The sequence below is a fragment of the Triturus cristatus genome, chromosome 6, assembly GCF_964204655.1.
Source record: "Triturus cristatus chromosome 6, aTriCri1.1, whole genome shotgun sequence".
Taxonomy (NCBI): Eukaryota; Metazoa; Chordata; class Amphibia; order Caudata; family Salamandridae; genus Triturus; species Triturus cristatus.
The window spans coordinates 520,878,002-520,904,344 of NC_140589.1; the positions used below are offsets into that span (position 1 = coordinate 520,878,002).

General features: G+C 44.1%; 1 protein-coding gene across 1 annotated transcript in view; it reads right to left on the reverse strand.

Moving 5' to 3' along the window:
• The window catches only part of CD109 (CD109 molecule), a 750,032-nt gene that overhangs the window by 94,251 nt on the left and 629,438 nt on the right, over positions 1 to 26,343 (reverse strand). Inside the window, exons 26-27 of the mRNA XM_085610953.1 lie at positions 25,519 to 25,684; positions 23,755 to 23,945 (exon numbers count right to left, since the gene is read on the reverse strand). Coding sequence (XP_085467079.1) covers positions 23,755 to 23,945; positions 25,519 to 25,684 — 357 coding nt within the window. The remainder of the gene's footprint in view (positions 1 to 23,754; positions 23,946 to 25,518; positions 25,685 to 26,343) is intronic.

Sequence of the window (26,343 nt, forward strand, 5' to 3'; positions counted from 1 at the left end):
TTGGACAGAATTGTCTGACAGATCTTTCTATATTATGTCGTTTGTAGTCTACCTATCCAGTTGCTATAGGGTGGTTAGTTGCAGATGTGTGAGATCGACATCGGCTCGTAGGGCCGTTCTAAAGCAATTGTATCTCGTCTTTCTGTGAAAAATGGGATTGGCGTTTAGCACGTGGCGGGTGTTTAGCACGTGGCGGGTGTCTTCTTTATTTACAACTGTTAAACTATTTGCAAAAAAGGCTGGGTCCGCGGGGTCTCCCGCTGAGCGTTAGTGTTGCTCAATGTGCTTTGTGCCCCCTTTTCAAACAACTCAAGTTCCAGTAAGCTCTTGGAGGGCTTTTTGAACCCAGTAGTTTAAATGCAGTTTCGAGCCTGTAAATCGTGTTGCATCGTGAATAAACCAAGGCTCAGTATTCACTTGCGAAGATTCTGCTGTTCAAATGTCTATCCGGTTCAGAGAGCAGCTTCCTTTATTGTGCCAGTTGCGGAGTATATGTCTTGTACCCATTCACCAAACAACTCTGTGGCTGTTTAATCCTGCCACCCTTCTCTTAGATCTAAGATGTTACCAAATACCACAAATCACTTGGTAATCCCTCTCACAAATCATTAATACAGCCTCTTAAATCCCTTTAAGGCCACTAACTCTGGTATGTTCAATAATTCAGTAATTACTATGCACGGTTATGGGCCAGTTATAATGCGGTTCCCTAGACTTTCGCATTCTGGCCTGTGATCGCACAAAGTGCTTTTAGGTGCTGTGTTTTCCGGTATTACTGAATTATTCTGACTAGTTTCATTGTAACTCAAACTCAACCACAGCTGCTCAAAGCCACACTTTTGTTAGTCACAGCCAGAAGTTCAAACAAGCATTAAAAATGCAATAGGTCTCGCCTTTCATTAAGCTAACACCATTTGCTTTGCTGTACAATACCATTAGCAAAGCAAATGGCTTTAACATAATCAAAGGCGAGACCTATTGCATTTTCAATGCTTGTTCTGCTTTGTTTCTGACATATCGACCTTCCTATACCATGCCACTCTCTCGTGCTCCTCTCTTCATCACCCACTCCCCGCCTTTCAACTTCTGTCTACAGTCTCCCCTACTTCTGCGCCTCCCTGCGAAATTACAATAGGGGTCTTACGTCAGAGAAAATAACCATGTGGTGTCTGACCTGAACGACATCAAAGGAAATGCTTATCAGGGCAAAAGTAACTGACCTTTGAGCTATAACCTCCATGAGACATCTGTTCATCAGAAGACATACCTACATGGTGCACTGATGGCATGTCAGTCAATAACTGCAGCAGCAGGGGTGAGACATACATAGCAGAACACCACAAGGCTTTGCAGACCCTTGTTTTCAATCCCTTCTTGTTTTGCCAGCTGGTTTACCTTCTCCCAAAAGCAGAGGGAAGACTGGGAAATCTGTAGGCTGTAGTCTGGGTGAAAAAGACCACCAGCCTCCTACATGAGTAGTGTTGGAAAGTAACAGTCAGGCAGAGTACCACGTAACTGAGCGGCCTCGACCCCTCTGTTCAGAAGAGTCAATCGTGCCCCTATGTGGCACTTGGAATCCGCAGCCGAGGTTTATTGCACTATAAAATGCGTACCATTTAATTGGCAATCAATAGTTCCATTATTGAAGTGCCCGAAGCCTAATAGCTGGTGTATTCCATGTCATATACATTTACCCTCACACCCTTCCTTGCCAGTATGATCAACATGCTGCACAGTCATGGTACAGTACTCTGCTGTGCCATAGAAGTCTGTATCTTGCCAGTTTCTGCAGTTCTAAATCTCTGTAGATGGCTGACTGCAACAAGCAGGGGAAGGGGGAAGCAGGGGGAGGGGGAAGCAACGAGAGGGGCAGGGGACAGAGAAGCCCCAGAGCACACTGAAATGCTTACGAGGCGGAGAGGCTCAGCAACGGGCCTGTGGGACACTCATCTGCCAGACAGGATGCGTCCTGTCACTACCAACGTAACGGACACACACAAGCATAATATAAACAATTTTTTAAACTAGTGTAGCGAACACAAAAGTGAGCCATTATTACCAATGTAGCGCAATATGAAAAGATAACCTTACAAAAGCGCTATAGTAACACAAGGAAGAAAGCAACAACGGGAAAGGGTAACATGAGAACACAAGAACAAAGGACAGGGCCAAAAGCGGACAGGGTGCCAACCAGGAGGGATTAAAATGCCTCAGGTGCAATAATTACAATGTGTTTTGTATAATCCATGACGTCAAACGACGCGCACGAATGACAATTGCAGGCAGAGCAGAGACTCGACTTCTGGAACCGTATTGAATCCAAGAAGACCTCGCATGGCGAGGGCAGTGCATGCACGCTGCTAACGCCAGGCGAGACCTAAAAACTAGGGCAGCTGTACTACAGTAGAACTATCCTGTCCAACTTTGTACATTCCTTCATGCGGTCTGACTTCTCGCCTTGCACCGCAGTTTGTGAGCAAAAAAAATAGTGAACAATTGAGGCAAATGTGAACTATCGAGTCTTAAATTCAAATTGTCACACCAGCTGGATGGTTCAGAAAGTGCAGCTGTGGTGTGGAAGTTAAAAGTATATGTAGGCTGCAGTATTTATACCGCACACATATAAGACAAAAATGTATGGCTCCAGAGTGCACCATAATGGTCAAGCTAGGCTACAGTTTAAAAATATCGCAATAAAGGATCGCAAGCAAACATGCCTTTCCTCTTTAGAAAAAAATATTTTATGTACTAACTAAGTCACCCCTTATGTGTGCCTTGTGAGCCCAAAGGGCTGGGTGTTTAATATATACAAACGGGATTATATTTTTAAATAATATGGCCCTACAGTGAATAATTACAAAACGTGTTTTCACAGTGAGGGTAAGGCTACTTCTACCATGACCAGGACTATTTATAAATACAATCCATTTTTCTTATCATGGTATAGGAAAATGTAGAGAGTTTATTAAAAGCAATTTTCACTTAGTCTCTATGAGAGTTGTCAAACAGATGTCCAAGGCTTTTCTACAAGTGGAATAAGGCTAGGGGGATGTTTGGGCTTAAGGATGCTGGGAAGGTCTGTAGTACAATTAGAGAGTAAATACTGCATTTGTGGTGGGAATCTCCACACAGAAAAGATCAGACAGGTGGAGATCTCTGCGCGTAGGATTGTGAATTGCATTTTTTAGTTATTAAGTAGTATCACCTCAGTTCTACAAAATGCAGTGTGTGAATTTTTTGTGTAAGTTTACCACTTTTCAGTATTCACAAAAGAAAATTTAGACCAGCAGTCTAACTTTAATACTTTTCGGTATTCACAAAGGTAAGTTACTACTAGTAAAGTTAGACTTTTGGTCTAAGTTTACCTTTGTGAATACCGAAAAGTAATAAAGTTAGACTTGTGTTCTAAGTTTACCTTTGTGAATATCGAAAAGTAGTAAACTTACACAAATGTGTAGGTTCACCTTTCTGTCCAGTCTCCACCAGGCATTCAGTAGTACAATAGTGCCCTCCTTTACCTTCTGGATTTGCCGTGGTTGATTCTAGAGCCATCAAAGCTCATTGAATAATTCAGCAGCTTCCTTCAGGTCTTCTCTAATGCCGTATTTTCTGTTATTCACTCTGTGGAGAGGGTGTGCAGCTTTTTGTGGTGTTAGGATCGTTGCAGTGATAGGGTGAAGGTCTTGTTCTTCAGAAGGACGATTCCTCTGATGTTTTTATGCTTTACGCTTCCATATCCTTCCAAGATTTGTAGGGAGCGGGTCTACCTGTCACTCTGGTGTTGATCCCCGTCCCAAATGAGGAACCACATGCTACTGCTGTCCACCACGTGTCGTCTTCACAGCTGGCCAGGATCTATATCACGTAAGGAGAATGCTTCATGACAGCCCCTGTGAGGGGTACACACCCGACCTGTGATATCCTCTGTACTTGAATCTACCACGTTCCAGCAGCTTTTCTACAAGTATTTACAAGACGTTAGTTGGTCTGATTCCTGCTTCTCTACTCAAGTCCAGGAGCAGGAATCATTTAACATTGCCTTTGTAAGCGGATTTCCACTTAGGGCAAACTGCTAGTAAATCCATCGGCCAACTTGCACCCCATCTCTGATCTTCCTACACTTCTAAACTGCTAAAACATGCTTTGATGGTTTCATTGCAACCCCAATCCAGAAGGGTCGAGCCTGAGAGTGACTATCATGGACGGATCTCAGACCATCTGCATTCCTGGATTCAGATTTCAGATTCAGATTCAACCGTCTCCTCTCTCGCTCTAAAATGTAGTAACCACTGAAGTTCCCACAATAGCATGGCTTCCTTCCTACTGGTTAACAAAACAACAAAGCCTTTTTACTCGCCTTTCAGCTGCCCGGTGCTTGCATCTGCAGTTTCCCTCTTTCTGGAGTATTTGTGTACTTTTGTAGTTGGTGTTAATAAGACTGCCGTTTGTTGGACATCTGCCTATCGTCATGTCCAATTATTTACCATGCTCCATGACCGGGTCTTGCTGTTTGTATCGTGTGATCATGTGTCGGTGGTCGCATTTTAGCACAAAAGAACAACCTCAAGATAGAATAATGCAAATAGTGTGATGTGTGCTTCATGACGTTTTAGCAGAGATATTTGTATTTGATGCCAAAAGTTGTTGGTGCTTGAAACATGAACAGTGGTGTGAATAGGAAGAGGGCATATACAGTTCATTTAATTTAGAAGATGCTTTTTTCTGAAATATTCTCATTCATATGTCACATTTTTGTCAAATGGCGCATTTTGTGGGAAGGATGGAGAGTTACTATTGACAACTCTACTATCTAGTTGAGCTGCATTGCATTCTAATTGGGCCGATGTGATGCGGGGTGCAATCCTCAGGGGGGCAAGTCCAAAGCGTCACAGGTTTGTTTCCCACCCATAGTCCAACAATGTGCTGGTTTGTCCAGAAATCTCAGGGTATTATCTTCTACCATAACAGGCGGCAGTTTTCGTGTCTCTTGGTTGACCAACTGAAACCAAACCTTAAATTATATTTTATGGTTCAAGCAAACTAATCTTTGTGGAAGTTGAATGATTCATGCACATGGTCTCATGTAACCTTCCAACTCTTCCCTCTCAGCTGTTCTGATCTCCAACGCACTACTCATGTACTGTTTGTATCACAAGGCTAAAAATCACAGGTTTAAAGAGTAGGGTGTTTTCCAAAGTTTAATAAACCAGGGCAGCAATTGGAAGCAGAGCGCTTTTTTTCAGGTCATGCACCGGTTGCTCATCTGGGTTTTTTTTCTTTGCTTTCTGGGACTTGTAGTCCTGACGTGTGCAGGCAAGCTCAGGGTTTTTACAATGGTGTAATGCATTGGTCCAAATGTAAACACGTAAAATTGGCCAATCCTCCCTTCTTTTGGGGAGTGTATAGCAGTCTTATTTGGGGACCACTGAACTCTGGCACCATTATACCTGTTACCCCGTTGATAACTTCTTCCCCTGTGATAAGTGATCGCTATTGACGGAAATGCTAATGAGCAGAGGAGTTTGAATCCCAATAAGGCCGGCCCAGCCTAAAATCTTCTGAGTCTGTACACTGGATAAGTAAATTGGGTGCCATAAAGCTATGTACTACTAACTGATTAATTACAGCGCTTAGAAACGATACATGGAAAGTTGTTATTTTAAAATGGAGTCACAGGGCTACAAATCCCAGAATGCAAGAAACAAATCTTAGACTGGCTAGCAGCTCGGGCAAGGAAATGGGAAAGTACAAAGCGCTGGCGAAGGAGCAGTGATGTTTCTTCTTATCAGAAGATTTTCGGTGGTGACTCCTCTTGTCGTTTGGGTGGCCTGGGCTCGAGTTGTTGAATTGTGTACTCTTGTGTTGTTCTCTGTCATGACTTTTGGCTGACGAAGCCCATGGCATGTCTGGTTGAAAGTCTAAGTTTGCATGCTGTTGTACACATGAGAGAAACATGGAAAACTTTCTCAATTGTACTTTATTGGAAATTAAAGTAAGTAGCCACTGGCTTTATCATGTGACTTCTAGACACTTGACTCGGGTGTATAAGGAGAGCAATGTGCAAAAATAATTTAAATGAGTTTAGTTGTTGCCCTTCAACGGATTATGGACCTTTTATTTTTGCAAGAGTCCGCCTCCTATTGCACTTGAAGCGGCATGTTCTTCTTAAAATGAGTCCCACCCGCAGCCCCGGGGACCGCCACATCCCCGGCACTTTATCCAGGCTACCTGTGTTTGCATGTTTGTAAGGCTGTGACCGCCTGTCTTCGCATGTTTTCTGTGTGTATGACAGTGCGTGTGTCTTTGTGTGACTCTGTCACGAAACTGTTATGTTGATACAAGGCTGCCGATGGGAGCGCCGAGAGGGCTGAGCCCTAGCGGTCGTGACACGTCGGCACCACTCTGCACATACTCCATTAGGAAGGGCTGTCTCTTTAAAGTTGATATTTCCTCCTATTGTAACCGAGTCGTGACCAGGAAAGAGGAAATGAAAGCAGCGCAGGGGGGGGGGACTGAGTTGGGGAGGAAACCAGTCGAGAGATCCTGAGTGCTATAAAGCCCCAGGGGCAGGGTAGCCACGCAGCCTGGCGAGGAGAGGTGTCTGCAGAGCGGTGGCTGCTGATGCTACAATGAGGGGGAGGGCCAAGGATGACGGGAGACAGGAGGCAGTGCATCTTATTTATTTATGCATTTTTAAATAGCGTGGACTTTACCCAAAGCTGTCAGAGCGCTTTACAATGAGAACAGTTACGTTACATGAGGAGAATGTTACAAAAGTGCATGTTACAGAAGCAAACGAGATACAAGAAGAGGTATAATACAGCAGTAGATGGCAGTCACTCACAAACACACTAGGATGACACTTGTACAGGCATAGAATACAAATTTACAATAGTGAAAGAACTTCCTTGGGGGACTTGAAAGGGCGTGTATTAGTTCTAGAAGGGTCTCTGGAAGAGAAGAGATTTGAGGTCAGTTTCAAAGGTCCGGGTAGAGGTGGTGGTATGGAGCTGTGGCGGAAGCGAATTCCAGATTCTCACCGCATTGCCTGAGAAAGATTGAGACATCAAGCAGTAGTTTTTCGCATTACGAGATGGTCTAGAGCCTCCAGAGATTTTCAGTTTATTAGCCAGGTAGTGAGGGGAGGAAGTGTGCAAGGGTTTGTGGGTGATATAGGCAGTTTTGTAGATTGATCTTGCCTCGATGGGAAGGTAACGGAGGGAAGACAACAAGGGTGTGATGTGGTCACTTCTTTTGGCCCCAAAAATAAAAGCGCCGCTGAATGGAGAACGGATTTAAGAGGGGAAAGGTGGGATTTGGGGAGGCAAGTAAGAAGAGAATTGCAATAGTCCAATCTGGAGAGAACCAGAGATTGGACCAGGGTTTTTATGTCTTGCTCCGGGAAGAAGCGTCCAATCCCCCACAGAAGACGCAGTTGGTATCGAGCATTCTTAGCAATGGAATTGATGTGGGAGAGAAGATTGAGCCTTTTGTCAAGTACGACACCAAGGGATTTTGCGCTGTTGACAATGATAGGTTTACTGTTAAGTAGATTCAGGTGCTCCATCCAAGATTGAACAGGAGGAGGAGATAGTGAGGTAGAGAGGAGGAATTCGGTTTTGGAGGGATTTAGAATGAGTTGATGAGTTAACATCCAGTTTTGGATAGAGTGAAGAGTAGAGTTGAGGATCGAGATATCGTGAGTGGAGGTCACCTTAAGGTCGATTCGGGTGTCATCCGCATAGAGATGGTAGAGGATCCCAGATTTACTAAGGAGATTTCCCAATGGTTCCAGATCGAGATTGAACAAAGTGGGTGCAAGAATAGAGCCTTGAGGGACGCCTTGATCTACCGCCAATGGAGATGAGAGACTGTTCGCTAGTTTGATGATTTGGGATCTGTCAGAGAGAAAAGAGGCAAACCATTTAAGCACTGTGCCTTCCAAACCCATTCTCTGTTGAAGAGTGTTAAGGAGAGTGTTGTGATTGACAGTATCAAAGGCTGCAGAAAGGTCTAGAAGAATCAAAAGACAGGACTCCCCTGACTCGAGTATGTGCAGCGCGTCAATCACTTGCAGCAGGGCTGTTTCAGTGCTGCAGTTTTGAATGAAATCAGACTGAAAGTTGTCAAGAAGATCATTGTCCTTAATAGGACGGTAAAGTTGTTTCGCTACACATCTTTCTGTGATTTTCGCAAGAAAAGGGAGGTTAGTGATGGGGTAGAAGTTGTTGAGATCGTACACATCAGCGGTAGGTTTTTTAAGAAGAGGGGTAGCTTGTCCTGTTTTAAAGGTAATAGGAAGGGGGCCTTGACTGAGGGAGAGGTTAACCAGATTGGTCCAACAGGAAAGAGTATAGGGGCGCAGGAGACAGAGGGGCTGTCACAGTGACACACATCAGCAGGCTGTGTGCGGAGGAGCTGCGCATCTGAGCAGGGACAGTCACGCACTGCCTGCTGTGTACTATAGAGCAGGGCATCTGAGGTGCAGGATGACAGAAGAGCTGTGACAGTCACACACAACCTCCTGCATGCCATAGAGTAGGGCATCTGGGGCCGGAGGCGCAGAGAAACTTGACAACAAATGACCGCAGGCTGCAAAGGGCAAACAGGGCACCCGAGGCTGCAGGAGCAGACGTGGGGATGTGATGGCGACACACGGTGTGCTACTGAGGCGCTGGGCATTTGCGGGTGGGAGGGGATACTGGCAACAATGCACAGCTCTCTGAGTGCTGAGGCACACGAGGCGGGATCTGCAGACGGTTAATAAAGAAGGGTGGGTGAGGGAAGGCAAGACGAGGCAAGCTGAATGAAGACGAAATGTGCTTAAGACTAGGCAAGCCGGAGCAGGCCGTAGCGCATCGAAGACAGGGCTAGCTGAGTATGTTAGAAACTTAGAGGGCGGAGCTGAAAAAAGAGGCTAGGAAGGGGTGCTGACATAACTACCACAGCAAGACTGGCAGCTGCAAAGATGCAGAGACTGTCAGAGGTCACTGGGCAAGAGGCCTCAATGATTAAAGGCCTTCAAAGCCATCTCCTCATGAGACCAGTGGCTTGATAAGCAGTGCGTGTCTCTTCCAGCCTTTGGGCAATAGCAGCAGCTTTCTGAGTGCTCTGCTCAAGACCAGCTAGGGTGCTAGCACAGCTATGCCAACGTAGAGCCTTGAACAGGGAAGCAAGGCCTTCGAGGCTCTGGGATCGCGATTTGTGAAGCCAAACCAGGCACTTGCTGTTTCAGCACATTTACCCCCTTCATTCTTGGAACTGCAGTTCTTGGGAACAAGAATTGAAAATGTGATCCTTACAGGCAGGTAGAAACAGTAGATACAGAGATAGTTAAACAGCCACTTATGCTGAACTTTGTCTGCAGCAGGATTCAGAAACATGAAATGAACGTTTGTTTCATGGTTACTTGTTAAGCCTGGGGGAAATAACAACTCCTTCCTGGTGTTGAAAGTATTTTGTTTCACTGTTTATGCAAATTCTTGTTTAACCCACATGCGCTGTTCTCAAAGCTGCAGTTTATTAGTGACACTGTTCTCAAATCTGCTTCCCAGAGGGAGTTTACAGTTCAGTCAAATGCAAAACACCTTGCATCTCGTTTTGAGGCCCCATATATTGAACCTTAAAAGCCGTTTGAATGATACGTGTCAAACATTAATATGAATTGTAAAGAGTTACTTCTGATGTCTTGCCTTTAATATAACGTATTTCCCCTAAAGCTCCTGTGAGTGAACACAGAGGAAGCCCGAATTTTAAACGTAATAATGGGAGGTAGATAGGAGAAGCAAAACTTTTTTTAAAAGCATGTACACGGAGGCCTGTTTCTTTTGCATGTAACCCTGATTTTCGATACACAAAGTATCTTACCCTAGGAGGTAGAAGAAACAGTCTGGCACATGCATCAACGTAGGCTTTTGCTATTCCTTAATTGCTATTATTCAGAAATCGCAATTAAGGAATTGCAAAAGCCTATGCATGTAGGAATCGCTATAAAAATAGCGATTCCTACACATTCCTTAATTGCGACTCGCAGATTGCGAGTCGCAATTAAGGAATGCCGTCCCATTCATTCCTATGGACCTCCAGGCCATTGGAATGAATTGGAGATTGCATGGGCAATTTGCGAGTACCACTAGGTACTCGCAAATAGCTCATGCAATTTCAAGGGTGCAAGGGTGTCAAAATGACATCCTTTTTCACCCCTGAAATTGATCTGTGCACATTTGTTGCACACACACATGCCCTAAGGGCATGTGTGTGCGCAACATGAAACTTTGAAAAATGCACAAAGGTGCATTTTTCAAAGTTTTTGCAAATTACCATGAAGTTCAACTTCATGGTAATTTGCTCCCCCTATTAGCAAAATCGCTAATCTTTTTACTTTAATGCATTGCATTTAAGAAATCTCAATTTGGGATTCCTTAAATACAATCGCAATTTAAGTAATCGCAATTTAGAGATTGCTTAAATTGCGATTTTTGCATTTGGGATGATGCCTCCCAAATGCAAAAATACCGGTCGCAAAGGGGCAGATTCTGAGAATCTGCCCGTTTGCGACCGGTTTTTCCTTTGATGCATGTGCCTGAGTGTTAATAAAATAGTGTTCCTCTGCTCCCATGCAAGAGAAAAGCATCAACTGTCAGGGAATGACATCTTGAATGTAATCTGTTAAAAGAGCAGTTTTTCTTTTTATAATGGGGGGATCCTTTGTGAATGGATACGTGTTAAATGATCAATATAGCTGGTTAATGTTGCCACTTATATCCAACTGGTGTGAGACTATTGACCCATCGGACGAGATGTATCTTAAACACAGTCATGGCGCCTTGAGGTGAGCCTTGCTTCAGAGCTCTGTGAGCAAACTTCGGGTGACCATATCAGATCCCCGCAGGGCAGAGTTGGCAGTTCAAGCTTCAGATGTCAATTTAAAAACTTTCCAGTTGAGTTAACACCCCAGCTGGAGTCTCCTGGGACTAACACCAGGGCTTTTAAGTGAGCCGGGTACTGCAGGTACTCAGCACTGCCAGTTATTAAAAGCAGGTGCCAAGACGGGTCCCTATCGGGCTCTCCATTTTTGCCCTCACCCTCAGGGTGAAAAAAGAATCATAAGTCTGCAGTAGTGCCGCTGCTCAAAACCTTTGATGTAACTTCAAAGAGACTCGTTTTAGTACTTTAACAGTCTCTTAATTTCAGATGTGAAGCATTTTCAATATTATTGGCTGTGTTGTTTTCCCAATATGAAAATGGATTAAAGAGATGATATCAAGGAATCTTCCTTCTCTTACTCTGATTGGATTTGGAATATATAATTGTCCTAACCAACCTAATTGAATTAGTGTGGTGCACCTGTTCTTTTGTTTTTGATTGGTTTAGTTCCTGCGGGAACAAGCATTGTAACGGTGGGTGCTTTGCGGTGTGCACACACACCCTTGATGAAATTTACAAGGTACTAAAAACATTGGGAGTCATTTGGGTTAGGTGCTGACGGTGAGAAGGCTCCACTGCTTTTTTCCTTGGTTTATACATTTTAATTATTATATACAATAAAGCCATAGTTGTTGCTTATTCATTTTATTCAACTAACAACCATTGACAAAGCCAATAGTCCTGACACAATTTGGGCGGCACACTATGCTAAGCACCAGGCATGCGACGCCCATAGGGCTCAAAGGGCTTCCGCCCCCGTCATGTGTGTGTCAGCCAGGGCCAGGTTTTAAACCTTGCTATCCCCATAGATTTTTCCCTTCTGTTTTTCCACTCTCCTTTGAGCGCTCGGCCTGTGCTGGCACCCCTGCTGTATATTTTCTACCCCCTCCACCATTTCTGTCTAATTTCTTTCTCTGCTGTGTCTCTCTCTTTCTTTCTTCCACCCTTGGTTTTCCTTCCTCCACGCTTCTGAATTTTCTCTCTCCTTTCATTTCACTCACTGCTTCTCTCCCTTTTTGGTCTTATGTACTTTCCTCTCCTTCCTTCCTCCTCATCTTCACCTGTCACTTCTCCGAGAATAGATATAACATGCCCTCTTCGCCCACTCTGGTATCCTCATCACCCACCCTGGTGTCGTCATCACCCACTCTGGTGTCCTCGTCACCCACCCTGGTGTCCTCGTCACCCACCCTGGTGTCCTCGTCACCCACCCTGGTGTCCTCATCACCCACCCTGGTGTCCTCATCACCCACCCTGGTGTTCTTTTCACCCACCCCGGTGTCCTCAGCACCCACCCTTGTGTCTTCATCACCCACCCTGTCCCCAATCCCAGCGGCCTCCTTCGAACCCGACTCTCCTGATGCACAAGTGCCTTCGGGAAGTGCCTTCGGGAAGTGCCTCTTTCTGCACTTTTGTTGCCTTTTTCTGCACCTCTCTTCCCTCTTTCTGCACGTCTGTTGCCTCTTTCTGCACCTCATTTGCTTCTTTCTGCACCCTGTTGTCTCTGCACTCGTTTTCCATCTTTCTGTACCTTTCCTGACTGTTTTTTCTCACCATTTGCCTCTTTCTGCACTTTTCTTGCTTCTTTCTACAACTCTGTTGCTTCTTTCAGCAATTCTCTTGCCTCTTCGCGCACTTCCCTTGCCTGTTTCGGCACTTCTCCTGCCTCTTTCTGCACCCCGGTTGCTTCATTCTGCACCTGTCCTGCTTCTTTATTCACCCCGTTGTCTCTTTATGTACCTCTTTTGCCTCTTTCTGCACTTTTCTTGCCTTTTTCTGCACCTCTTCCCTCTTTCTGCACGTCTGTTGCCTCTTTCTGCAACTCATTTGCTTCATTCTGCACCCCTGTTGTCTCTTTCTGCACTCGTCTTCCCTTTTTCTATACCTTTACTGCCTGTTTTTGTATCTCACTTGTTTCTTTCTGCACTTTTCTTGCTTCTTTCTACACCCGCTGCTTCTTTCAGCAATTCTCTAGCCTCTTTGTGCACTTCTCTTGCCTGTTTCTGCACTTTTTTTGCCTCTTTCTGCACCCCTGTTGCTTCATTCTGTACTTTCCATGCTTCTTTCTGCACCCGTCTTGCATCTTTCTGCACCCCTGTTGTCTCTTGAAGTACCTCTTTTGCCTCTTTCTGCACTTTTCTTGCCTTTTTCTGCACCTCTCTTGCCTCTTTTTGCACCTCTGTTGGTTCTTTATGCACCTCTCTTGCTCCTTTCTGCACCTCCTTGCCTCTTTCTTCACCCCTGTTGCTTCATTCTGCACTTTCCATGCATCTTTCTGCACCTGTCTTGCTTCTTTCTGCACCCCTGTTGTCTCTTTATGTACCTCTTTTGCCTCTTTCTGCACTTTTCCTGCACATCTCTTTCCTCTTTCTGCACATCTGTTGCCTCTTTCTGCACCTCGTTTGCTTCTTTCTGAACCACTTTTGTCTCTTTCTGTACCTTTCCGGCCTGTTTTTGCATCTCACTTGCCTCTTTCTGCACTTTTCTTGCTTCTTTCTACACCTCTGTTGCTTCTTTCAGCAATTCTTGTGCCTCTTTGTGCACCTCTCCTTCCCCTTTCTGCACCCCTTTCGCCTCTTTTTACACCTCTGTTGGTTCTTTCTACACTGCCTTTGCTTCTTTCTGCACCTCAATTGCCTCTTTCTGCACTTCACTTGCTTTTTTCTGCACTTCTCTTGCCTCTTTCTGCACCCCTGTTGCTTCATTCTGCACTTTCCATGCTTCTTTCAGCACCTGTCTTGCTTCTTTCTGCACCCCTGTTCTCTCTTTATGTACCTCTTTTGCTTCTTTCTGCAGTTTTCTTGCATTTTTCTGCACCCTTCTTCCCTCTTTCTGCATGTCTGTTGCCTCTTTCTGCAGATCATTTGCTTCTTTCTGCACCCCTGTTTCTTTCGGCACTCGTGTTCCCTCTTTCTATACCTTTCCTGCCTGATTTTGCATCTCACTTGCCTCTTTCTGCACTTTTTTTTGCTTCTTTCTACACCTCTGTTGCTTCTTTCAGCAATTCTCTTGCGTCTTTGTGCACGTCTCATGCCTGTTTCTGCACTTCTCTTGCCTCTTTCTGCACCACTGTTGCTTCATTCTGCACTTTTCATGCTTCTTACTGCACCTGTCTTGCTTCTTTCTGCACCCCGTTGTCTCTTTATGTACCTCTTTTGCCTCTTCTGCACGTGTTTTGCCTTTTTCTGCACCTCTCTTCCCTCTTTCTGCACGTCTGTTGCCTCTTTCTGCACCTCATTTGCTTCTTTCTGCACCCCTGTTGTCTCTTTCTGCACTCGTCGTCCCTCTTTCAGTATCTTTCCTGCCTGTTTTTGCATCTCACTTGCCTCTTTCTGCACTTTTCGTGCTTCTTTCTACACCTCTGTTGCTTCTTGCAGCAATTCTCTTGCCTCTTTCTGCACTTCTCTTGCCTGTTTCTGCACCTCTCTTGCGTCTTTTTGCACCCCTGTTAGCTCTTTCTGCACCTCACTTGCTCCTTTCTGTACCTGTCTTGCTTCTTTCTGCACCCTTGTTGTCTATTTATGTACCTCTTTTGCCTCTTTCTGCACTTTTCTTGGCTTTTTCTGCACTTCTCTTCCTTCTTTCTGCACCCCTTCTGCCTTTTTCTGTACCTCTCTTGCCTCTTTGTGCACCCATCCTACCTTTTTCTGTACCCCTCTTGCCTCTCTCCACCCTTCTTCCCTCTTTCTGCACCTCTTTTGGTTCTTTCTGCACTGCTCTTGCTTCTATCTGCACCTTACTTGCCTCTTTCTGTACTTCTCGTGCCTCTTTGTGCACCTCTCCTACCCCTTTTTGCACCCCTTTTGCCTCTTTTTACACCTCTGTTGGTTCTTTCTACACTGCCATTGCTTCTTTCTGCACCTCAATTGCCTCTTTCTGCACTTCACTTGTTTTTTTCTGCACCTCTCTTGCCTCTTTCTACAACTCTGTTGCTTCATTCAGCAATTCTCTTGCCTCTTTGTGCACTTCTATTGCCTGTTTCTGCACCTCTCTTGCCTATTCTTTCACCTCTGTTGGCTTTTTCTGCACCTCACTTGCTCCTTTCTACACTTCTCTTGCCTCTTTCTGCACCACTGTTGCTTCATTCTGCACTTTCCATGCTTCTTTCTGCATCTGCCTTGCTTCTTTCTGCACCCCTGTTGTCTCTTTATGTACCTCTTTTGCCTCTTTCTGCACTTTTCCTGCCTTTTTCTGTACCTCTCTTTCCGCAAACTGTTGCCTCTTTCTGCACCTCGTTTGCTTCTTTCTGAACCACTTTTGTCTCTTTCTGCACTCATCTTCCCTCCTTCTGTACCTTTTCTGCCTGTTTTTGCATCTCACTTGCCGTTTCTTGCACCTCTCTTCCCTCTTTCTGCACGTCTGTTGCCTCTTTCTGTACCTCATTTGCTTCTTTCTGCACCCCTGTTGTCTCTTTCTGCACTCGTCTTCCCTCTTTCTGTACCTTTCCTGCCTGTTTTCGGATCTCACTTGCCTCTTTCTGCACTTTTCTGGCTTCTTTCTACACCGATGTTGCTTCTTTCAGCAATTCTCTAGCCTCTTTGTGCCCTTCTCTTGCCTGTTTCTGCACTTCTCTCGCCTCTTTCTGCACCCCTGTTGCTTCATTCTGCACTTTTCATGCTTCTTTCAGCACCTGTCTTGCTTCTTTCTTCACCCCTGTTCTCTCTTTATGTGCCTATTTTGCCTCTTTCTGCACAATTGTTGCCATTTTCTGCACCTCTCTTCCCTCTTTCTGCACGTCTGTTGCCTCTTTCTGCACCTCATTTGCTTCTTTCTGCACCCCTGTTGTCTCTTTCTGCACTTGTCGTCCCTCTTTCAGTACCTTTTCTGCCTGTTTTTACATCTCACTTGCCTCTTTCTGCACTTTTCGTGCTTCTTTCTACATGTCTGTTGCGTCTTTCAGCAATTCTCTTGCCTCTTTGAGCACTTCTCTTGCCTGTTTCTGCACCTCGCTTGCATCTTTTTGCACCCTTGTTAGCTCTTTATGCACCTCACTTACTCCTTTCTGCACCTCTTTTGGTTCTTTCTGCACTGCTCTTGCTTCTATCTGCACCTTACTTGCCTCTTTCTGCAGTTCTCTTGCTTTTTTCTACAACTCTGTTGCTTCTTTCAGCAATTCTCTTGCCTCTTTCTGCACTTCTCTTCCTTCTTTCTACCCCTCCTGCCTCTTTCAGTACTTCTCGTGCCTCTTTGTGCACCTCTCCTACCCCTCTTTGCACCCTTTTTCCTCTTTTTACACCTCTGTTGGTTCTTTCTACACTGCCATTGCTTCTTTCTGCACCTCACTTGCCTCTTTCTGCACTTCACTTGCTTTTTTCTGCACCTCTCTTGCCTCTTTCGGCACCGTTTTTGCTTCTTTCTGTACTTCTCTTGCCTCCTTCTGCACCTCTTAGTGAGAGGTAGGTTTAATCCCCCTGCCCTATTATGTACTAGGGCCATACAGGGGAGGTCATGCAAATCACAGGGGCACCCCAATCCATAGTATACCCTAGTGTATGTAGGTGTTTTCACTGTATTCAAATTGTCTTTCAGCATAGCACTGGCTCCGGGCCTGGTTAGTCAGAGTCAGTTACCCCCAGTACCTATCAGCAAAAAGGGCACAGGATGACTTTGCAACAAGGCCTCTTTCTGTTCCTCTGTTGGTTCTTTGTGCACATCTCTTGCTTCTTTCTGCACCTTACTTTGACTTTCTGGACTTCTTTTGCCTCTTTCTGCAATTCTCTTGCTTCTTTCTGCACCTTTCTTCCTCTTTCTGCACATGTCCTACCATTGTAGGCCTAGATAGGAATTAGCATTTAAAAAACCTTTGAAATTCAGTGAAAAAAACACAGGTTTCAGGGATGTTATAGTTAGAAATTAGCATTTAAAAATCCTTTGAAATTCACTGAAAAGACCAAAGGTTTCAGGGACGTTATAGTTAGTTGGACATTTCACTCGTGCAAAACCAGAGAAATTCTGCACTTTTCGTGCTTCTTTCTACATGTCTGTTGCGTCTTTCAGCAATTCTCTTGCCTCTTTGAGCACTTCTCTTGCCTGTTTCTGCACCTCGCTTGCATCTTTTTGCACCCTTGTTAGCTCTTTTTGCACCTCACTTACTCCTTTCTGCACCTCTTTTGGTTCTTTCTGCACTGCTCTTGCTTCTATCTGCACCTTACTTGCCTCTTTCTGCAGTTCTCTTGCTTTTTTCTACAACTCTGTTGCTTCTTTCAGCAATTCTCTTGCCTCTTTCTGCACTTCTCTTCCTTCTTTCTACCCCTCCTGCCTCTTTCAGTACTTCTCGTGCCTCTTTGTGCACCTCTCCTACCCCTCTTTGCACCCTTTTTCCTCTTTTTACACCTCTGTTGGTTCTTTCTACACTGCCATTGCTTCTTTCTGCACCTCACTTGCCTCTTTCTGCACTTCACTTGCTTTTTTCTGCACCTCTCTTGCCTCTTTCGGCACCGTTTTTGCTTCTTTCTGTACTTCTCTTGCCTCCTTCTGCACCTCTTAGTGAGAGGTAGGTTTAATCACCCTGCCCTATTATGTACTAGGGCCATACAGGGGAGGTCATGCAAATCACAGGGGTACCCCAATCCATAGTATACCCTAGTGTATGTAGGTGTTTTCACTGTATTCAAATTGTCTTTCAGCATAGCACTGGCTCCGGGCCTGGTTAGTCAGAGTCAGTTACCCCCAGTACCTATCAGCAAAAAGGGCACAGGATGACTTTGCAACAAGGCCTCTTTCTGTTCCTCTGTTGGTTCTTTGTGCACATCTCTTGCTTCTTTCTGCACCTTACTTTGACTTTCTGGACTTCTTTTGCCTCTTTCTGCAATTCTCTTGCTTCTTTCTGCACCTTTCTTCCTCTTTCTGCACATGTCCTACCATTGTAGGCCTAGATAGGAATTAGCATTTAAAAAACCTTTGAAATTCAGTGAAAAAACCACAGGTTTCAGGGATGTTATAGTTAGAAATTAGCATTTAAAAAACCTTTGAAATTCACTGAAAAAACATAGGTTTCAGGGACGTTATAGTTAGAAATTTGCATTTAAAAAACCTTAGATATTCACTGAAAAGACCAAAGGTTTCAGGGACGTTATAGTTAGTTGGACATTTCACTCGTGCAAAACCAGAGAAATTCGGCCGTTATAGTTAGTAGAACTAACTATAACTCGCGCCCCCGCAATGCACTGCTGATGATGTCACATATTACATCACTCATAACATGGTCAGTGACATCTCAAATGACATCACTGATGACATCACTGATTACATCATCCACGTGATAATCTGATGCACCTCCTCACACCATAATAAAACCTTTTATGCACCCACTCTAAAATACAGACTACCAATATCAAAAGCATAGACAGACCAATAGCAGTTAGTACATACCTGCTCAGTGATTCCTAGGTCTACACATACACATTCACTCATTCACCCATACAGTAACTCATACAAGCAGTCACTCATCAATACAGCACTATGATATTCACTCACACATCTATACATACACTCACACACCGCCACTCATCCATAGACTTACTCACACCTACTCAGTCACACCCATTTACTCACCTATACAGTTATACACAGACCACCTCATTTATTTATACAAATACTAACACATACTTACTCTCTTATACAATCACTGATACAAGCATACACTCATCCATACAGCCACTCTCACAATCACTCACTCGCATGTATACTCATTTATATACTCCAACACTCACATATACTGCCTTTCACATATGTAGTTACACATATACCACTGGGACATCCATGCACTCACCAACACATCCATACACACACTCACCCACACATACAGCCCTTCACAGATGCACTCTTAAACCCATACACCCAGTGGTTCACCTACTCACATATCTATGCACAGAGTCATCCATCCCCCACCCACTCACAAAGGCACTCGGGCACCCATACAGATACTCAGACAACCAATCAATAACCATATAGACAGTCATGTAGCTACTCACTAACCCATGCAGCCGCTTATACACCAAATGACAGACTGACACAGACATTCACACACTCTTCTCACTAACCCATGTATTCAGTAAGATGCGCTTAATCAGTCACTTATACAATCAGTCAAGCACCTACTAAATCATTTATTCAGACACTTATACACCCACTCATTCTTCAATACACCTTGGTATGTATATATATATATATAATATAAATAAAACATATTTAAACTTTAAAGAAACATACATTCACTGGATGATGTCATCAGTGATGTCATGAGTGATATCATTTGAGATGTCATCAGTGATGTCACTGACCATGTCATGATTGATGTGATATAGGACGTCATCAGAAGTGCATTGTGGGGACGTGAGTTATAGTTTGCTATACTAACTATAACGGCCGAATTTCTCTGGTTTTGTACGAGTGAAATGTCCAACTAACTATAACGTCCCTGAAACCTGTATTTTTTTCAGGGGATTTCTACGTTTTTTTAAATGCTAATTTCTAACTATAATGTCCCTTTAACCTATGTTTTTTTCAGTGAATATATAAATATATATATATATATATATATGAGGTGCAGACCTTGCAGTGACGCTCCGTGTGCTCTGTATTCACAATGCATACAGGACATTTGCAGTGCACTCTATTTTACCAAGCATTTGCAATGCAATAGGTCTCTAATTTACGCGAGACCTACTGCATTGCAAATGGTTGGCAACTTGGCATCACGGACACGGCGGGGTGGAGAAGGCACAGACATCTGTTTGGAGGGAGGGCGGGGGGCAAGGAGAAGGCATGGACAACAGATCGGCGGGGGTGGGGGAGGAGAGTAGAAGGCACAGACAACGGGAGGTGGGGAGGGGAAAAGAAGGCACAGACAATGGGAGGGAGGGAGGGTGTAGGGGGGGAAGAAGGCACGACAACGGGAGGGGGTTAGAAGGCACCAGAACATTTTGTGTTGCACAGTTTTAGACCGCACATCTCCCCATGTTGTTTGAGAAAGTTGCGTGACGCTACGTGTGCCCCCCTACACACTCCACATTTACCTGGTCCATGTCCTGCGGTGGGCTTCGGCTCCAGCTGCTTAATAAAGAAAATAGTACACATACCGTGTAACAACCAAGTAATGGGGCCAGTAGCCATGGGAGAAAACAAATGACGACATGGCTGTACTAAGGAGGGACTAACAAGCTTCATAATGAATCATAAGACAGCATGTACAAAGGACAAACACACAAGCCAATAACAAATAAGGACAGGGGAGTGGGTGAAGCTTCTCTCCATACTAAACTACCACAGCTGTTTGCAGAGCAGCACTTGCAAGCTGGCTCACGCTTGACCTAAAAATATAAACAGATTATACCAGCCATCCAAGGCCAGATGCACTGGTATTGTGGCAATGGCTCATCAATATCAATAAAGAGGACAAAGAAGGCACGAGAGAAGGAACAAACGCAGCTGAGTACAATGTATCTACAGACAAGTTAGTAGAAAGAGTTTTGCAACAAAAAACAATTCCTGCATTGAAACAAGCCACTTTCTGATGGTCTTGTGGCTGTGCACAGAGGAAGAAGTGGCATAACAGATCAACTATTCCCCATGACTTATGTCTTGCTATTGAACATATGAAGTGGGCGGATATGTCTTAAGTAGACAATGCAGTGTCCATAATGGTAATTGAAAGATATTCTTTCCTGACATGTTTATGGACTTGTTCACATCATTTGGCAAGGTAGATGAGCTCCTGGGTTCCAGACTATTCTAATCAGCAATGTCCAACAAAGGGACTTGGGCCACTCTTTTACTTGGAGTGACAATTAATAGTTAAACAGTTACTGCCCAAGATTTTATCAAAATCTTTGATGGCCCTCTGCTTTGCTGACATTATTTTCATCTGCCACCCTGTCAATCATTAAGGATTCCAATTTCAAGAGGAATTGGTTTCTGGATTCTAATTAGCTTGATTATAATAAATACTGTGAATGCTTAGGCATAGTGTTTGAGAGCACTCCATGTTGATCAAAAGAAGTAGATGAAATGGAAAAACCTAGCCTGACACCACTTAATGCTCTACTATGGAGAAAATAGTCATGTGAGATGTACACTATACTACTCCCATTTAGGATTTAATGCCTATATGGCTCAGTTGTTTTAAAGATTTTCTTATGGAAAAATATCCTTTGGCAGACAGAAGCTCACTACTGCAGAGTATCTGTGATTTGATTCAGATTCCAGTTTCATCTAGCGTTCCGAAAGGCCCTGAAGACATGACTTTTCCCCATTCCCACCATCTAACCCCGATAACTGACCTGGCTCTCGTTTTGGGTTCTGACTGCTGCGCTGGGACGCCTCGTTGCTGTGGCAGCCATGCGCATTACAAATCCAAATAATAATAATAATAATAATATTTGGGTATGGCAATTTTGGTAGTATTTATTAGGTAATTTTCCCAATGTCTTAATTCTTTCCAATCAGTGATCTAAAAGGTGTTAGGCAATCAAGGTCTGCTTTGCAAGCTCTGGCTTAAGATGATGCATGCCAAAGGGTTTTTTGAACCTTACATCAGTCATCTTGTACCTATTTGTGTTTGGAGAGAAAATCGATGCGCCTCATTGGAAAAAGACTTTTACAACGCGGTCAAAACACCGCAATACATTTACTTCGCTGTCATTGCAACACAAGTCGTTACAACGCTCTAGACTGAGGTATAGTGTGATTTACTATTCCAACACCTTCCCTACTGTTACGTAGGCTGGAGTTGAAATAGTAAATCATATTATTCCTAAGTCCAGCGCGAGTCGTTGTAATGACTTGCGTTGTAAAAACCACGATGTAATGTACCACGATCTAAATTATCGCATTGTATCGTCATACATTCGCCTCATCAGTATCATATAAGGACTTTGATTATGTATCTGTTCTATAGTAGGAACCCAAAGCCCCAAGGTTTCACAACACTCCTGCACCTCCTGTCACTAGCATTCACAGCATTATGCAGGCTCATGCTGTCTCAGCGGCTTCCTGTTTCGTGTTCAGGATGGATCAACAGATGGAAACATCAGGTCGTGCCTTTGAGCCTATGTTACATTCCAAGTCTTTAAAAGGAGTCCAAGCATGCATACCCGTCCGGTCCCCCTGCTACTAGTCAAATTCCAGCCCCTTCTCTATCCAGGACTAGGCAGATAGATGCTGCTCAGTGGCGTCTCAATTATATAAGCAAGTCTGAAATTTCAGGACCGGTTATATTTCCATTCTCATCCAAAATCTAATGCCCCATGCCCCTATTCGCAATAAAAAAAAAAGAAAAACAGTGATGGTTGGAATGCTTGATTTTATCTCAACTGCTGGTAACTACTCCTGTCAACATTCCAGAGCATCAACTTTTGTCCACTTCATGACTCCAATCAATCAGGGGTATTGTAAGCGCACTACTCACCCGTGAGGGTCTCAAGGCGCTGGGGGTGAGGGGTAAGCAGCTCCATTCAATCGAAGAGCCAGGTCTTGAGTGTCTTCCTGAAGATGGTCAGGGAGGGGGCACATCTGATGTTGATCGGGAGCTCATTCCAGGTCTTGGCCGCAATGTAGGAGAAAGCTCTTCCCCCTGTTCTGGCTCTGCAGATCTGAAGGATTTCAGCGAGGGCGAGGTCGGCTAGTAGGAGGTTTCTCTTGGGAGCGTGGAAGGAGATTCTCTCATTGAGGTATTGTGGTCCGGTGTTGTGAAGGCATTTGCAGGCATGGGTGAGTATCTTGAAGGGGAGTCTCTTTTCTATGGGAAGCCAGTGGAGGTTCCGCAGGTGTTGTGTGATGCACTCGTGTCGAGGGATGGCGAGGACGAGTCTGGCTGTGGTTTTCTGTATGGTCTGGAGTTTGCGGAGCAGAGACTTGTTGATTAGGGCGTAAAGGGCGTTTCCGTAGTCCAGTCTGCTGGTTATGAGTGTGTGGGTGACTGTCTTCCTTGATTCAGGGGGGGATCCATTTGAAGGTCTTTTGGAGGATGAGGAGGGTGTTGAAGCAGCTCGAGGCAATGGCGTTAATCTGTCAGATCATGGAGGGGGTGGAGTAGAGTATGATGCCTAGGTTCCGGGCGTGGTCCATGGCAGTGGGAGGCCTGCTGAGGGCGGTGAGCAACCAGGTGTTGTCCCATGCAGAGGGGGAGTGTCCGAGCTTGAGGACCTCTATCTTCTCAAAGTTGAGCTTCAGGCAGCTGCTGCTCATACAGGATACGACGTCCAGGTTCAACTTCCTGGAAGTTGAACCTGGTGGTGATAGAGTCCTTGGTGAGGGAGAGGATGAACTGGGTGTCATCGGCGTAGGATACTATGCTGAATCCATGCTGTCTTACGATGGCGGCGAGAGGGGGCCATGTAGATGTTGAAGAGCGTGGGGCTGAGCGACGATCCTTGGGGTCCCCTGTAGTTGATTTCAGCCGGTTTGGATAGGAAGGGTGGCAGTCTGATTCTTTGGGCTCTGCCGGTGAGGAAGGAGCGGAAACAGACATTTTAAAAATCATACTTGATCCTGCTCTTATGGGAACAGTCTACCCCAAACTATCACGCCAGGTCCAGTCTACATGGTTTACTCTACAGCACTGAGTCCTTCTCCTTCACTTATCAATTATCCCCACGATACACAGCAGCGGCAGGTCCAATGCTAGCAAGTAGACAAAACCGGAAAGGCCCCTGCTCTAGAAAAAACATATGAAATTCACATTGCAAACAACTATGGTCATCTCTTATTTTTAGATGTTATATATAAAGATAGGTTCAAACTAGTCACACCAATGAATGCAAGATATTGGAGTATACTTTTGTGCATACAAAAGTGTACGATAAACTTTTCTTCTAATGATTACCAGACCTGAGTAGATGAAAATCCTCCAAGGTGATTTCTTTGCTGACTCAGCCATTTCATGATAGGCAAGCCCTCAGCAACTCGTATCTGTCGGGCGTGGGAGAGCAAGACATATGCCGCTAGTTCAATGTCTATAGAACTTGGCTGCCACCCATCAGACAGTTTAGAGGATGCTGTTCTCCAGAACCTCAAATCACCTGTAAATATAAACCACAAATAAGAAAAGTCTTTGCTCTGTCAAAGGTTATACATAAACAATGCTTACTGACATTGCTGCCCATGCACCAGTAGTGGTTGTTCTATTTTTTTCAACTAGCCTGAATTTACAATAACGCACAAGTTGATGTATATGCCTGCCACCACAATGATTAACAGTTATGGAATAAATATAAGAAATGCATGCATTAGTTCTACTGTACTTGGAACCCAATTTAAGAATTTGATCTTCATTTCTGGATTAGGAAATTAATCTGAATACTACATTACATATGCTGTTCATATATCACGGTTTCTTTTTTTGTGTTGACTACAGATGGCTTTAGCTGCCCGCCACAGACCTGTTGTTCCCAAAACATCACCTGTGTTTACATTTGGCTTTAGGTCAGTCCATTGCTCATGACTGGATGCTATTGTTTTCTATCTCAGATCTCTGCTCCTGATTTAAAGGCTTTCATCCTTATTCTTGTGTTTATACTTTCTAGAAACATTTCAGTCACACACTGTTTTGATTGGATGAGTTGTCCTTCCAATACTCTTTGAGGTTTTCTTTGCCTCTTAGCACTCCTTGGGGGTGCAAGTGTTTCCTTGTTTCTCCTCAGGTCGCTGCACCACCATTCTTCTCTTATGCTTGCTTTGAGAAATTGGGTTGTTGCTTGAAAGGGGGGGTGACCCCTGTTCAAGCAACAGCCACAGTCCCTGTAAGGGTGAACCTCAAAAGTCACTAAAATAACCTGTGCTTAACCCTTTGGTAGCTTGGCACAAAAGCAGTTAGGCTGAACTTAGAGGGAATGTGTAAAGTATTTATGCAGCACACAAATAGTTATAAAGTAAAACCACTACACAAGAAAAATCCCACACCAATTTAGAAAAATAGAGTGAAATTTAATAAATGTTTTATGAATTTTTAAAGTTTAACGTAAAAACTAGCACCTAAAAAATCAAAGCGTCAACCACAGGCATCTAATCCCATGAGACCGGGTCAAAGTAAAAAAATATGACCGACCATGATGGAGTTCGGGTCGGATACAAAGAAATGGACCAGCTGGTGATCCCTATTGGATTGAAAGGGCATTCTTGTAGTAGTCATCTTGGAAGAGAGATTCCATTTATTAATACAACATGGTGGTTGGCTGGACTGTTTCAGTAATCAATAGTCTAGATTACTTTCTGTACCTCGCTGAAGTCCACCCAGCCAAGCACTTTCCCGCCAGCCACAGCATCCAGTGTGCTTCAGCTGTTTTTTTCATTATATTCTGCCCATGAGCTGATGTAAAACATTCGCATTATTTTACATGATATGCAAGTGATGCATAGCTATATAACTATAAACAGGACGTCCACTGAGTAAAAATCTAATACAAGACAAATGCATGTACATAAGATAAAATATGTTTTTAAAATTAAGCCTATTATGAAAATGAAAACTGGCTTGACTGAGGAACGTATAATGTAATGCTTTCAATAGTTAAGTAGCACGTAGAAATGACCTTAGTTCTGTTTGTCCTTTAAAAAAATGTTTCACATGCGTGGTGAATTCAATCTAATTGTTACCTGTTTTTTCTGCTCTTCTGTTCAAAATGTTCAGTCCCTCTTTAGCTCGTGAGACATCAGCCAGCGACAAGGCATATGTCACAATTGCAAGGGTGTAATTGTCTGCAATTCCTTCATCAATTTTACGTTCCAGATAGTGGATAGCATCTCGAAACTGGGAAGAGCCCTGAGAAAAAGTACATTGTCTTGAAACTTAGAGTAAGTACATGAAAACAGAAATAACCCAATTGGTCAGACTTTTAGAGAGAAAATAAGTGTTGAAACCCAGTAACAACACAAAGTACATTGCATGTTGAAGATTTGTATTTCTGCTTAAAAATAGGTAGGCTTCTGTTTAGAGATCCTGGTAGAAGCAGCACTAAAACCTGGCTTATGCTCAACGTCTCCTTATTCAGGACAGAGAGCCTCATATAGAGATGGCTGCCAAAGACCTGCATCTGAGTTGTGAAAGCAGCTCTGTGAGGAAGAGTTCTTGCACCTCCAGGAAGGCGCAATAGGTAGCAGGCTAGCATCTGTGCAGTGTTGGGGCAAATTACAACTCAGTCCCCTCGCTACCGGTATTTCAGGGTGTTAACCCAACCACAAGTGTGTGGCTATGTGGAGGGATTTCTCAAGTACTTCATTTACTGACAGGTTTGCTTGATTCTCTGCTGCCTGCTTCAAGTCGGGTCGCCCATCTTTAAATCTGGCAAAGCTAGCTAAGTACAGAGTGAAGGCAAACATCTTGTAGCCTATTTGACAATTGCTCTGCTTGCACCTTGCAGTACATCATGCGAGACGTTTATGTGCTCAAAAAGACATCTTCCTGAAACAATGCCATTTGTT